The 12,431-nt window shown below is 49.4% G+C and overlaps 7 protein-coding genes across 7 annotated transcripts; 5 read left to right on the plus strand and 2 right to left on the minus strand. All coding sequences in view use genetic code 12, as the record gives it.

Moving 5' to 3' along the window:
* Nucleotides 1-416: 416 nt before the first annotated feature.
* On the minus strand, nucleotides 417-749 carry DIURU_005547 (uncharacterized protein; the record flags this gene model as incomplete). Its single annotated transcript, XM_034158541.1, has 1 exon — nucleotides 417-749. One exon carries the CDS (start codon nucleotides 747-749, stop codon nucleotides 417-419), a length of 333 nt encoding a protein of 110 aa, XP_034009603.1.
* A 757-nt stretch (nucleotides 750-1,506) lies between these two features.
* On the plus strand, nucleotides 1,507-1,731 carry DIURU_005548 (uncharacterized protein; the record flags this gene model as incomplete). Its single annotated transcript, XM_034158542.1, has 1 exon — nucleotides 1,507-1,731. The coding sequence occupies one exon, from the start codon at nucleotides 1,507-1,509 to the stop codon at nucleotides 1,729-1,731; it is 225 nt and encodes a 74-aa protein (XP_034009604.1).
* Nucleotides 1,732-3,970: 2,239 nt separating this feature from the next.
* Nucleotides 3,971-4,525, plus strand: DIURU_005549 (uncharacterized protein; the record flags this gene model as incomplete). The annotated part of the gene is made up of 1 exon (XM_034158543.1): nucleotides 3,971-4,525. One exon carries the CDS (start codon nucleotides 3,971-3,973, stop codon nucleotides 4,523-4,525), a length of 555 nt encoding a protein of 184 aa, XP_034009605.1.
* A 125-nt stretch (nucleotides 4,526-4,650) lies between these two features.
* DIURU_005550 (uncharacterized protein) lies at nucleotides 4,651-5,319 on the plus strand (the record flags this gene model as incomplete). Its single annotated transcript, XM_034158545.1, has 1 exon — nucleotides 4,651-5,319. One exon carries the CDS (start codon nucleotides 4,651-4,653, stop codon nucleotides 5,317-5,319), a length of 669 nt encoding a protein of 222 aa, XP_034009606.1.
* A 566-nt stretch (nucleotides 5,320-5,885) lies between these two features.
* On the plus strand, nucleotides 5,886-6,797 carry DIURU_005551 (uncharacterized protein; the record flags this gene model as incomplete). Its single annotated transcript, XM_034158546.1, has 1 exon — nucleotides 5,886-6,797. The coding sequence occupies one exon, from the start codon at nucleotides 5,886-5,888 to the stop codon at nucleotides 6,795-6,797; it is 912 nt and encodes a 303-aa protein (XP_034009607.1).
* Nucleotides 6,798-9,009: 2,212 nt separating this feature from the next.
* On the plus strand, nucleotides 9,010-11,070 carry DIURU_005552 (leucine-rich repeat domain-containing protein; the record flags this gene model as incomplete). Its single annotated transcript, XM_034158547.1, has 1 exon — nucleotides 9,010-11,070. One exon carries the CDS (start codon nucleotides 9,010-9,012, stop codon nucleotides 11,068-11,070), a length of 2,061 nt encoding a protein of 686 aa, XP_034009608.1.
* Nucleotides 11,071-11,115: 45 nt separating this feature from the next.
* Nucleotides 11,116-12,222, minus strand: DIURU_005553 (uncharacterized protein; the record flags this gene model as incomplete). Its single annotated transcript, XM_034158548.1, has 1 exon — nucleotides 11,116-12,222. One exon carries the CDS (start codon nucleotides 12,220-12,222, stop codon nucleotides 11,116-11,118), a length of 1,107 nt encoding a protein of 368 aa, XP_034009609.1.
* Nucleotides 12,223-12,431: the final 209 nt, after the last annotated feature.

Consider the following 12,431-nt stretch of genomic DNA (forward strand, 5'->3'; position numbering starts at 1 on the left):
CGACCTGGCGCCGGCCCCCGCGGGTGCCCACGACGCCAGCGCCCACATTACTACGGGCGCTCCTGGCGAACAGTAAATATCTCAATAAATTCATCAGTTACACCAACTTCGACTCCATGAAGTTTTACAGTTCTTTGTTGTAGGAGATCCTGCACACGGCCCCGACCCTACGGTTTCCCTCGACCTACTAGCCGACGACTAGGGGGCTTCGAGGGAGGTCGTTCTCTCTTGAGCCCTGGCTCGCGTGACCCGTCTCCCTCTATAATCACCCCCAGATTCAGTTCAACTCTGCGTCGCTGGTCTCAGGGGACTGTTAGCTAACGTCACTCAATCAGATCCTAACTAAGACTGCCCCTTTTTCCTACCACATTCTTTCCAATTTTTTTTTTTTTTTGATTTTTTTTTGAAAATTTCATTTATTGATTTTTGGCGGTAAATTGGTAGGCCCGTTCTACACGAGCCACGGTGACGGTATAGTGCTCATAGAACTTCAGTTTACCATACTTTTGAGCCTGTAAATGATCAGCCTGTTGTTTCCAATGGGCGATGCTGGCCTCGTCTTTCCAATAGCTCACGGTGATCCCAAGCTTAGAGTCACGCGCCGAGTCGACGCCGAGAAAGCCAGGCATAGTATGGGCCAATTGCACCATTTGCGTGGCCATAGCGTGGTACTCGTCGTCGTTCCCCAGGGTACGAATACTGGTGAAGATCACACTATAGTATGGCGGTTTAACCGTCGGGTGAGTCATACCAGACGCATTTGTTAAAGATCTTTTTTGAAGAGTTAGATCGCCGTATCCCAAGGCGGCCAGCTTAAAAGTCCTGCAGAATTAGATCCTTCTGAAATAGTGGCAAAACCTGCCTCGAAATTTGCTATGATTGAGCAAAATTTTATCTATAAAGTCTCAGTCGAGTGATAGTAGCTACTGTAGTCAAAGCCTTTGATTGAGTTGTCACGCCAAGTGCGGCTGAAGACTTGCCAATGTACGGTGGGTTAAGATCCACTAGAACGCAAAATAGAGGACGTAGAACAAAGTATAAGTGGCTAGGATCTCTGCCTATGATGTTCGTACGATTGGATTATCCTACTGTTATTTCCCAAAATCGTTCGCTGAGTCTCGTGATCTGCAAAAAAAGGCGGGGAGAAGTATGGTCATCAAAGGATGTAGACGTGAGGCCTTACCCCGTGTTTATGAGCTCTGGTAAGAATCAAGTTCGTCCAACTCCAAACCACCTCGACACGGCTAGTATCCTCAATTCGATGATGAGCTGCCTTCATTGGTTCTTCGTATCAATTTTATGCTTCTCTAGTATCTTCTCGCGAAGCCTATTACCAATGGGAATGCTCAAATTGAACAGAAAGTCTCCCCACCAGCTCGATGTATGGGGAGACTCCTGAATAAAGGTGATCACGCGATGGCTTCACCCCTGACTACTGATTCGTATATAAGGCCACCTAACCAATTGTCTCCCTTCTCCTCTAATCACATCTTCTACAACAGTATAATGGCCCGTGAAGACCCCAAGGAAATCCCCGTCAGATCCAGAGAAAGCTCCATCGGCGACGAAGCCATGGCGGCGATGAACCGGCCCATGGACCGCCCGCTGTGGATGCCGTTTGGCTCCTCCAGCCCCCCGCTGACTCTGCAAATGAACATGAAGAAGCCGATGATGAAGAAACCAAAGAAGAACGCCGACTTCCAGCCTCAGGACATGCTCACTATGGACTAAATTTCGAGAAAAAATTCAAGAAAAACCAGTGTATCTGAATAATATGGCAAATAACACATATTCATATGGCATAGCAAGTTAATCCGAAAGCACATTCAGTTCCCCGCCGTCGCCGCTGCCATATTGTAGAATCCCCAGTATAAAATCCCCGCAAACTATCTCCTCACTGTCTCCTCATTGTCTCCTCAGTCCCCACAGTCCCCACAATGTTTTGCCATTATCTCTCTTCTCCTCAGCAACGCAAACCGTCCCCTCTGCTCTTCCCCTCTCTTTAGTTTGTCAGCTGTTGTTTACCTGGCGGAAGTTTGTCAGCCTGCCGTTTCTGGCGTCCCCTCATTCAGTTTGTGGTGGTGGGCGTCCCCTCAGTCCCCGCTGGGCGTCATTTCGGAGAAACCTGAGCCATTGCAGTCTCTAGGCCTTCCCCACTAGCCCCACAAGCCCCACATGGCTCTTCCCCACTGATAAATCTAATTTCTCCTCACCGGGTCGTCACTTGGACTTTGTGTGTCCGATAAGCCCAGAGCTTGCTAACCTCCATTTGTCCGTTAGCTATGCTTCCCCTCTTTAATTACTGACTCGGACAAATACTCACTGACTCCGACCAGCGCGATGGCCTGTGCCATCTATCGTAAAATATTACAACTAAATTGTCTTCAAAAACTACTTTTGTCAAAGAAATGTGATTATGATTTGAAACAAGTACTTCAGGCTCCATTCTGAATTGAGCGGACCCTTGGTACGTTTTGCATGCAGTTGACATTATTTTGACACATTTCTATGCGCATAGAAACCCGTTGGGTGAATAACCAACGGCCATCTGACATTCGTCCACCAACGTCTATCGGGCAGCAACAGTTTTTCCAGTTCCCCTCTCAACATCTCCACTTTCACCCGCTCAACTCTCCCCACTCCATTAATCCCCACTCATAGTCCCCACTCAAAGTCCCCACTCCAGCATCCCCACTCTACCTATCGTCCCCGCATGCCTTGTGATAATTGTGCGCATTCAATAATTGTTACAGTGTAATCACAATTCATTCGCTTCCCCACTTCTACAGGCACCCCACTCGCCACCCTTCTTTCCCCACTTGCCACAAGTGAAGGTAATCTCTTCCCCACTTCGAATAAATCACAGTCGCCTCACCCGCTCTTCCCCTCCTTTAACGGACAATAACATTTTTCTCTTCCCCACCTGAGCGGAGAAACTCTAATCCACAAAACTATGTCATCGCAGATTACTGTTCACAATGTAAACGTTTTACTATGTTTCCCTTTGACTGAGAGTAGTTCTGCTAGCTCGCTAGTCATTTCCCAAAGACCTGTGATGCATCTCTATTTTCTGACAAAGGCATTCACCACCACTATTAACTACGCTAGTGTAATTCGGGGATCCCCTCGCCGGTGAATTTTCACAAGTTGTGAGGGCCACGTTTTGTACCATATTACACAAGTAAGGGGGCCAGTGATGAGCTTGGTTTCTCGGCATTCGGGTATAGAATCTCATTCAGTGAGTGGGGACGAACCTCGGTAGAGGTATCGGTGACCATCTGTCCGTCTTCTTGCCCCTATTCTCATCAGTGGGGCTAATGGTGGTGAGGGGACTACCACCAAAAACAAGCGATGAAGCTTGGCAATTTGCATGAGGCACGGCGGAAGGGAAGTTGACGCCACCGAGTTTTTCCGAAATGACGTCGGTCCAGGGGAGGCCATGTGAGCCCGTATTCCCTGTGAGCCTGTGAAGTTAATGTCAGCCGATCCTCAGCAAAACCAAGCAAACCAAGCCCGTTTAGAGGGGGTATCATCCGAGGTAAAACAGCCTACTAAAGGTGGGGTGGTCTCCACAGTTGCGGGAGTGTTTTTGTCGGCACTCGGTGGCTGGTTCCCCCCACACGCCACACAGTAAACTCCGGCCAGCTTCCCCTCAAAACACCAGGCTGAACTGAATTTCCATAGACAAATATCTCTAGTTGGTGAGATTAGTTCACAGCGGTTACTATTAGATTACTCGTTGGTGGTGACCAGTAGTAGTAGATGATTCGTATACATCGGGGATACGGGTCGGGCCGTAACCCGGTCCGCAACTCGGTCCGTCTCTTCGGACTTTACCACCAAACCTTCCCCTCAAACGATAATTCAGTAATGTCGACAGCTTCCTCTAATATTTGTCTTTTCGTAATTTTTCCTCTAATTTTGTTATCAGTATGGGTTTACGTGTGATCTATCGCGCGCACCACGTACGATGTACTTAATCTGGGTGTGGGTGGCGCTCGTGGCGGCGGCGTTCAACGTCAGTGCCCCCGAGCTCGAGCTTGTCGAGCTGATTGCCCACCACAACTTCAGTCTCTACCTCCCCGCCATCACCGAGTTGTTTGTGGAAGAGGCTGATCTTGAAGATATATGGACAGAGCTAGAAGTCGACCCTGCCCAGGCCGCCGAGATTGAGGCTGACGCCGCCGAAGGCAAATTCAGTGCTGACATTGAGGATGCCCACAACCGCTACCAACTGATCCTCAACGAGGTCGAGTGGAATGACGACACCTTCGGCAACCCCATCGCCACCACCAACTGGGTGTGGTACCACGGGCGCGTGTTGTCGTACGACGATCTTTTCGCAATCAAGACCAGTGCCCACTCGGAGCTGGTGGAAGAGTATGACCGAGTCATCGGCGATACAGGTCCGGTGATGATCTTTTACGGCGATTACACTTCCGACGACTTCCCCTTGTGGCTCTCAAACCTCGTCGAGAACGCTAACCTGGGCAAATTGCGGTTTGTCTGGCGCTACATCGTATAGCGTCTTCTATATAGAATCTTCTAGTACAGTTCGGGAAATCGTGCGTCTGGTCCCGCACCGGTGCCGCCTGTCCCCACCATGACAAACCTATACGCCACCACGTAGAAGCTACCAAATACCCCCAAATGGACTATTCGCTGCTTCCCTTTGCTTCTGGCGAGTTCCCTAAAATCGTCACTGAGCCCATCCATTTTAATTTGGCGAAAACTGGCGAACCGGTGACGCTTTTTTGTGTCAATGATTACCACGAAGTTCCCGAACCGTTACTCCGAGCCCTCCACTCAGAATTCAACCATATCATCGACGAAGGGCTCACTTACCCCCACGATAAGCCGTTTGAGTTCGACGACTTCTGCCGCTACTGGTTCCACCACTTTGTGGCGATTTTGGTCACTGGAACGGAGACTAGTATCGATGCCGCCATCACCACCGACGAATGGCTTAATAAGCGGCTTTTGGGGTGTTTCTACGTCAAACCTAACTATATTGGCCGTCTGAGCCACCACTGTAACGCTGGTTTCGTGGTAAACCACCGGATGAGGGGGATGGGTCTCGGTAAAGAACTCGGGGCTAAGTACTTGGACATCGCCCCGAAGCTTGGCTACGTGTACCTGGTGTTCAACTTGGTGTACGAGCTGAACGTGGCGCTGCTTAAGATCTGGGACTCGCTCGGGTTTGACCGGATTGGCTACGTTAAGAATGCCGGTTATTTGAAGGGTAAAGGGTTTGTTGGTGCCGTGATGTACGGGAAGGATCTTAATGTTGTCGAAAGTGGTGAAACCAAAAAGGATTAAATAGACCGTAAGTTAGACACTAGCATCATATACCAGTCATTAGCGGAATCGGTCATTCTACATTAGTGGTAGGCTACAGAATCGGTGGGTTAGACAATAGTAAAAAAACAGTAAAGGAACAACAATCGGCACATGATCTCATTGATTGGAGTTGATTTCTTTGGTTTAACTCGCAGTAGATTGATGCTTCCATGATACCAATGCCCATGACTAAGTAGTACCATGTGGTCAACAAATCAGCCTCGAAATCACGAATGACAACGGTTCAACGAATAACGTCAACTATTCTCAACTTCGTTGGTTAATGGAAGCCATGATAATCACGATCACGACCAACAGGTCGACCCCACATTTCACTCCACAGTCAAGTGGACAACCAGTCAAGTCAAACCGGTATTCAATATTCTAACCATAGTTTCAGCCATAGTTGTAGTCGTAAATCACTCTCTATCACAGTTTCTGGTAGCGCTATTGTCCTTTCCCAGGTGCCTCCCCCGTGGCGTGCGGCTCGTCGCGATCTTTGCTCCTCCACTCCGCCAACAACCACACCACCGACCGGAGGCGCCATGGAACTGAAACGGGACCGGAAACGCCACCAGATAGGCCAGCGGCTCGTCAAACTTGAGCACACGTTCGCTCAGGAAAAGGAACTGTTCTACAACCAGCTGTTACACGAGCTCCAGGCGGTATTGGCGACGCTTCAACAGGGGACCAACGACGACCTCGGCCGCCAACGAAACCGCCTCGAAATCGAGAGAGACTACGAACTCACTCGCCTCAGATTGTGGGAGGAGTACCAGGTGAAACAGGTCGAGCAGGAGTACCAGGAAGAGCTTGAACGCGCCAAGGACCACCACGACAAGATGATCAAGCTCATCAAGGAGAAGCTTTACGATAAGCTTCAAAATCAAATCAAACAGCTTAAAGAGGATAAGCTCTTGCTCAATTTGGTCAACGCCAACCTGTGGGGCGGCGACCAGGGGCTGGCGGCGTTGCTGGCGGCGGTGGTGCTGCTGCTCAGCCACCTGGGCCGGCTGCTCCGCAAACGGGAAATGCGGTTCACTACGGGGGAAGCCGACGACCTTAGCGATGGCCCCTCGGCGCTGGCTAACGGCCACGTTCTGCTGGCGGGCAACGGCTACATTTCCGCCTCAAAACGGCGCCGCCACTACCCCACCCGCTACTCGCTGAACGACGAGCTGCTGGCGGGGTTCCAGCTGAGCACGGCTCCGGCGCACCACATTTTGGCGACTTCGGGTTCGGTAACTGACCTGAATTTGAGCGATAAAGACTACGACGCCCTCAACGTCATGATCATGACCAGCGACGATATGGTGGGACTCAACTTGACGCTGAGCCGCCCGCTGAACGGCAAACCCAACACGCGCGGCAACAAACAGTTCCCGGGGGTCCAGGGGCTAAAACCGGAAGAGCTCAACGAGGACTTGTCCTTGTTGCGGAGTGCTGTTAATAACTAGCCCCGACAAATGTTTACTTTACCCCGACACGACTGCCATGAGCCCCCCCTAATTTAATAGATCATAGAAATGAACGTGATGAACCGAACGGCGTTAGTGTAAGCTGAATAGCCGCCGCTAACCGAGAATACACCAGTAGCAGCCACTACTATCTTTTAGATCACTAAAGATAACATTAGGAGTAATAAATCTCCATTCTTTAGTGGTGGTTTTCCAATCTAATAAAGATTGATTAATGGTGCATGGGTAATATCGATTGATACCATCACTCAGTGTTTTGGCACCGTTGATCATATTAATCAATATCAGATGGTGATTTAGACAATAGTCAATATTGCCTAATCCACCAAAGATTTACTTGATACACCTCAGACATCCATGGAAGGTCTATAAGCGGTCACTGGCACCACAAGGATGGGTTCGATGTGGGCTACCGAGGAAACTGCGAATGTTATGGAATATTTCATCACCGGCGTATCATTTTGGTAGTTTTTTTTGGTAGTGATGGGGATCCACCACCAGGCCAACGACATCGGGGACACCGCCTGGTGAAAATCCCTGGAAAAGTCAACGTCCCTGGCATGGTGATGAGAATCAGAAACGTAAATACTGGCAAGTATAAGCAAGGGTGACCCTGCGGGGTCCGTAGACACCCGAGGGCGGTAACCACCGCCTGCAGTTTTCAACCCTGTCGTCATAGTCGTATCGGACTGGGAAAGAAGAAACCTAGTTTCATCACCTTCTCCCACACTGTGTGGCGTTGCCCACCAGTGGCTTCTGAGGCCTTCAAACCCTTTTGAAGAAATAGTGCCCGCGCCACTGTAAGATGGGTAACGCCCCAAGTGTGTTGATTAATTGATATGGAAACAATGGGGGTGAAGTAGGGGTTTTTATAGTCCGCCAGCGCGCGCGATGAGGTCGTGCGGGAACCAGGAAAGGCGTTAAATTGGCCCGCACCGCGTCGATTAGGGTTGAACCAGCAGACGTCGATGAGGAAATAAATGGTGGTAAATTCAGTCGAAATGGCACCATTGTACAACACAGAAATATTAGATTATTCTCATCATACTTCAATTGAATAGTCAATTCACAATAGTCGTAACACGTGACTGTCCTCGTGCTCTCTCTCTCCTATCTCTGACCCTAATTTCGCGCGTGGAAACTGGTGGAACCTTTTTTTTCTATGACAATACCCGCCCTGCTTCATTTCACGGGTATAGCACTTCGCATTACTCCGGCCACCCACCACCGAGGCTTAAACCCACCCCTAATCCCCCAATGCGGACGCCGCCGAGCCACAAAGCGCCGCCACCCCTGTTCGATGAAATCTGATGTCATCGAAGGCTATACTCTCCCAAATAAGTATCGATTTGGGCGAATGCCTCTCAGATGACGACAAGTAACATCCCTCCCTCCCTACAGCCTCGGGTCTCGGCTCCGCGGGATACGCCACATCGTTTCACATTCATCATCCCTGTCGACCCCGTATCAGCAGTGACCAGAACGAGCTCTCCCGAACGTCCCATGAATAGCAACGCTGCATCCTCCACCGGCCGCCCAAAAATTCCTCCACCCTAACTCCGAGAGCCTATATCTCGCTAGCGGCACAGAAAAACAACAATGAGTATGCTACACGCTCCCAACCTTGTGGCTAACCACCAAAACTAACAGCTACTGTTTACGCCGTTGCTCATCGACACCCTGGCTTAGCCGCAATCGAGCGAAGCGCTTGTATCTGCCCCTCCTAGGGGATTTGCGCGTATATGCTGTGTGCCTATGCTTCGCTGTCGATGCGTTGCGTGCTATCCGGCGTCCCCGGACGGAATGCCCTGGGAGCGTCATCAGACGTCACAATGCCGCACTGGAGCCCCGGCTTCAACGCGGTTCGGGACCATCACTGTCGGGGCTTAGGCACCATGATTAGGCATCTTATGACGACTAATTATGCTTAGTTCATGCCTCGTTTGTACGGCGTATACGCCCGTGGGGGAGGCCCAAAACTATATAGGAGGGCCGCGGGCCAGAATCGCACCCCCCAAACGAGGAACCTGACGCCGGGACGCTTAAAAGCCTTATTTGACGGATACCCTAGTTAGGAATACGGTTGCGGCGAAGCGAAGAAAATAAAACCGTGTTGTCCCTCGATTGAAACACACGCTTGCACAGACGCTTAAAAAAAGTTCTTGCAAACATTCCAACACAACTGGGGATCATGACTTCGGGGTGGGGCACGCTTCTAGAGTGCTTGTGGCCCTACGTCGACTTCCTGCTGAAGCTAGCGCTCGTGTCGGCGTTCTACGACCAGCGGAAAGTCCAGAAACGGCTTCTCGACCTACCGATTACTTTTAGTGTGGAATTTGCCCTCATTAACGGGGACAGACTGCCAATCGCTCAAGTGTATCCGTGGGATGCCGAGTGTATACTAGCCCAGTTTACCAATGTGGATTTGGTGGTAGATACTGGGTATTTACACGTGGTATTCGCCTATATCCGAACCCGCTTCGACACCTTATACACGAAATACGGTGACCATGTTCGCAGTGTTCGTGTCAAAGGAGCATGGCCAGCTCGGCTTGAAGACGAACCGTGGGCTCATAAGTTGACTTCATTAGAAGGCATCCCACACGCAAGACGGGCTCAATTCCTCAATATTACCGAGTTACCAAACTTCACAAGGGCGAAATTTTCTGAGTGGGCACCGCCAGTGGACCCTGACTGTTTAGGGTATAAACACTTGCGTCGCCTTGAACTCCGAGATGTCACTAACCCGTTAACTTTGAAACTACCACAGTCGTTAGAGGAAATTGTCGTGGTCAATTCGTCACTCACAATCACCAATACTGAGCCTTTACCCGCTCTAAAGAAAGTTACTTGGTTCCAACAAAATGTCGGTCTGCTCCTTAAACACTGTCCCAATGTTACATGGCTCGATACTACTGATCATTATCCTCAATATACGGGACCTTTAATGAATAAGATCACCCATATGGCGGTGAATGAGCCAGGAACAGTACCGCTTGAAAAGTTTACCAAATTGGCTTATCTCCGCTTCTATGGTGGTAGCAGTTATGTGCGGTTTATGCCTGCTCAAGTGTGTCAACAACTCACCGCACTTACCCTCGGATGTTCCCCTCAGGAAGTGCTTATATTCGAACACATGCTTTTCCAATTCGTCAACCTTCAACGGCTTGTCATTGACGGGTTTGGAATCTACTTTTCTCCTCGAACTGTCAAACACGAAAACTTACAAAAGCTTGTGTTCCACAACTGTTGCTTTATCGAGGGGAAACTCACGGCTCAGTTACCGGAATTGCGTGAGTTCCACGTCTTGTCTACCAAGTCTATGGTGGACAATTTCTGTGATATGGACCAGTACACCAATTTGCGTAAAGTGATATTCGCCGATAGCGACTGGAGTCCTCAATTCATATGGTCTCATCCGAAAGTGGTTGATCTCTCTTTACAGAATATGGAGCTCCACTACGGGGCGTTTGACGGTTTCCCCAATCTTCGCCGGTTACATCTTGACAATAACTGTCTTACATCCGTCCAATTGACCAATCCGTATTTGGAGGAGGTGTCGTTAGCAGATAATGAAACCCTCAAGACGGTGATTCTCATGCTGCCACATATTAAGAAAGTCGACGTATTGGGCATTCTGGAAGAAGCTTCAGTGTTTGTGGTGGCTAAACCGCAACAGATCATCAACGGACCCCTTGCCAATCTTCTGATCAGTCCGCTGAAACACTGGCAATTACCACCAGTACCAGCATTGATCTTAGACCTCACTCAGCTGGATCCGCTTGATGAGCTTTGCGTGTCTCCCCGTACCATCCAAGTGAATGTCGACTTACCCGACGAGTGGAAAGAAGAGTGTCCCGTGTACTTGTCTCCCTATACCCATCTGATGGTTACCAATGTAATTCCCATTGATTTTACCGAGTTTGCTCATCTTACTGTGGTCAATTTGCTCACTCCAAATTGGGGTGATGTCATCCAATTGCCTCCAACATTACGCAAGCTTCTGATCCATGACCCTACGAGGAAACAGGTACCGCAATTCGTGTGGGAACTGCCTGCTGACCTCGAATACTTACACTTGGGACAAATGGAGTGGCTGTGGCTGCTCATCGGGCTGGAACATTTACCTAAGCTTATGTTGATTCGGGTACAGCTGGGACCTAAAGACGATGGCCCCGTCCCGAAAACGTTCTTGGGGTACACGTGGGACGCTGAAACCGTCACCATGGGCAAAACCATCACCATCGCTTAACGTCACATAACTTTCCTGTATTAATATCTGAAATCAAAATGCTCATTAGCCTAAGAGGTCATCCAAGAACTGGATATCGGCTTTACTCGGGGCCTTAACCGACACTGGCTTTACTACGTTAGAGGGACGCTGGTTCACTTCCAGAGTGTGATTGTCCTCCTCAACTGCGGCTAGTTTCAGTCCCAATAACTCGCTTAAGTCATCTTCCCAGTCTCCACTCAACCCTTCGCCACTTTTCTCAATCTTCAGGCCAAGCCACCCCACTTTCTCTTCATCTTCATTATCGAAATTATTCACTTCAATCGCTTTACCCGTAGCCCCCTCACTGGCGAGTTTCTGTTTCAATTTACGCCAACGAGCATCGCGCTTAGCCATCTCGTCTCGTCGCTGTTGCTCAGCAATCTCTTCGGCCGTGAGTACTCTCAGCTCTCTTTCTCCTCCTGCTCCTCCTCTTCCTCTACTCAGTTTGAACTCAGTACCAATGACATGGCCAATCAATTCGTCGTCCTTCAATTTGTTCACTGATCTTTGATTCTGAGACTTGTGGAACATGTCGTTGTAGTCGTCAGTGGTTTTGATCAAATCTCGATGGCTTAAACCGTACTCGTCAAGGTCAGCGACGTTCTTCATCGTCGGCATTCTCCGGTTCTTCTGAGACAGTTTCTCCTGGAGATCATTGAGGAAATCAGCCATATTAAACTTATCGTTTCCTTCACCACCACCACTGGCACCTTGTTCCCGAGCCTGTTCAATCACTCTCGCCGCTGCTGCTCGTCGGTCATCCTCTTCTTTAGCTTCTTCAGATCCCAAATAGATGCCGTCACTGCGGTCCACGGCCTCTACTTGTTCAGCTTTAGTTGCTTCCTCTTCAAGCTGCCGCTGGATATCGGCGATGATCTGTTTCTTCAATTTGAGTTTCTGGTCCCTGGTAAGATGGCTATCTTCGCTCATCGACGGGTAGAAGTGTTCGAGTAACGGTCCATCGACATCGGAGTCCCACTCGTCTTCACTTTCGGGTTCAGCGGTTTTCTTACCCAGCCACCGGGCTTTGGGTGTTTCCTTAGCCTTCAGTGGTTGTGACAGGACGATACCATGCTTCTTCTCGTAGTTCCGCTTCGCCTTGCGGTCCCATTTCAGGTCCTTCAACACCATGCGAGATGGGTATGAGTGTGGTGAAGTAGTGAGACTCAACTAAACATCGATAACATGGAGCTAGAAATTATTGAATCCATCAAAAATATAAATAAATAAGACGCTAATTTAATTTTAATAATTTGTTACCATGGCTACCAGTCAATTAGTTTCGGGATATTGAGCTGATTCTCGGTGAGCACTAACATGTGGCAAATATAGCATACAAC

This window comes from Diutina rugosa (genome assembly GCF_008704595.1).
Source record: "Diutina rugosa strain CBS 613 chromosome Unknown scaffold44_size119871, whole genome shotgun sequence".
Taxonomy (NCBI): domain Eukaryota; kingdom Fungi; phylum Ascomycota; class Pichiomycetes; order Serinales; family Debaryomycetaceae; genus Diutina; species Diutina rugosa.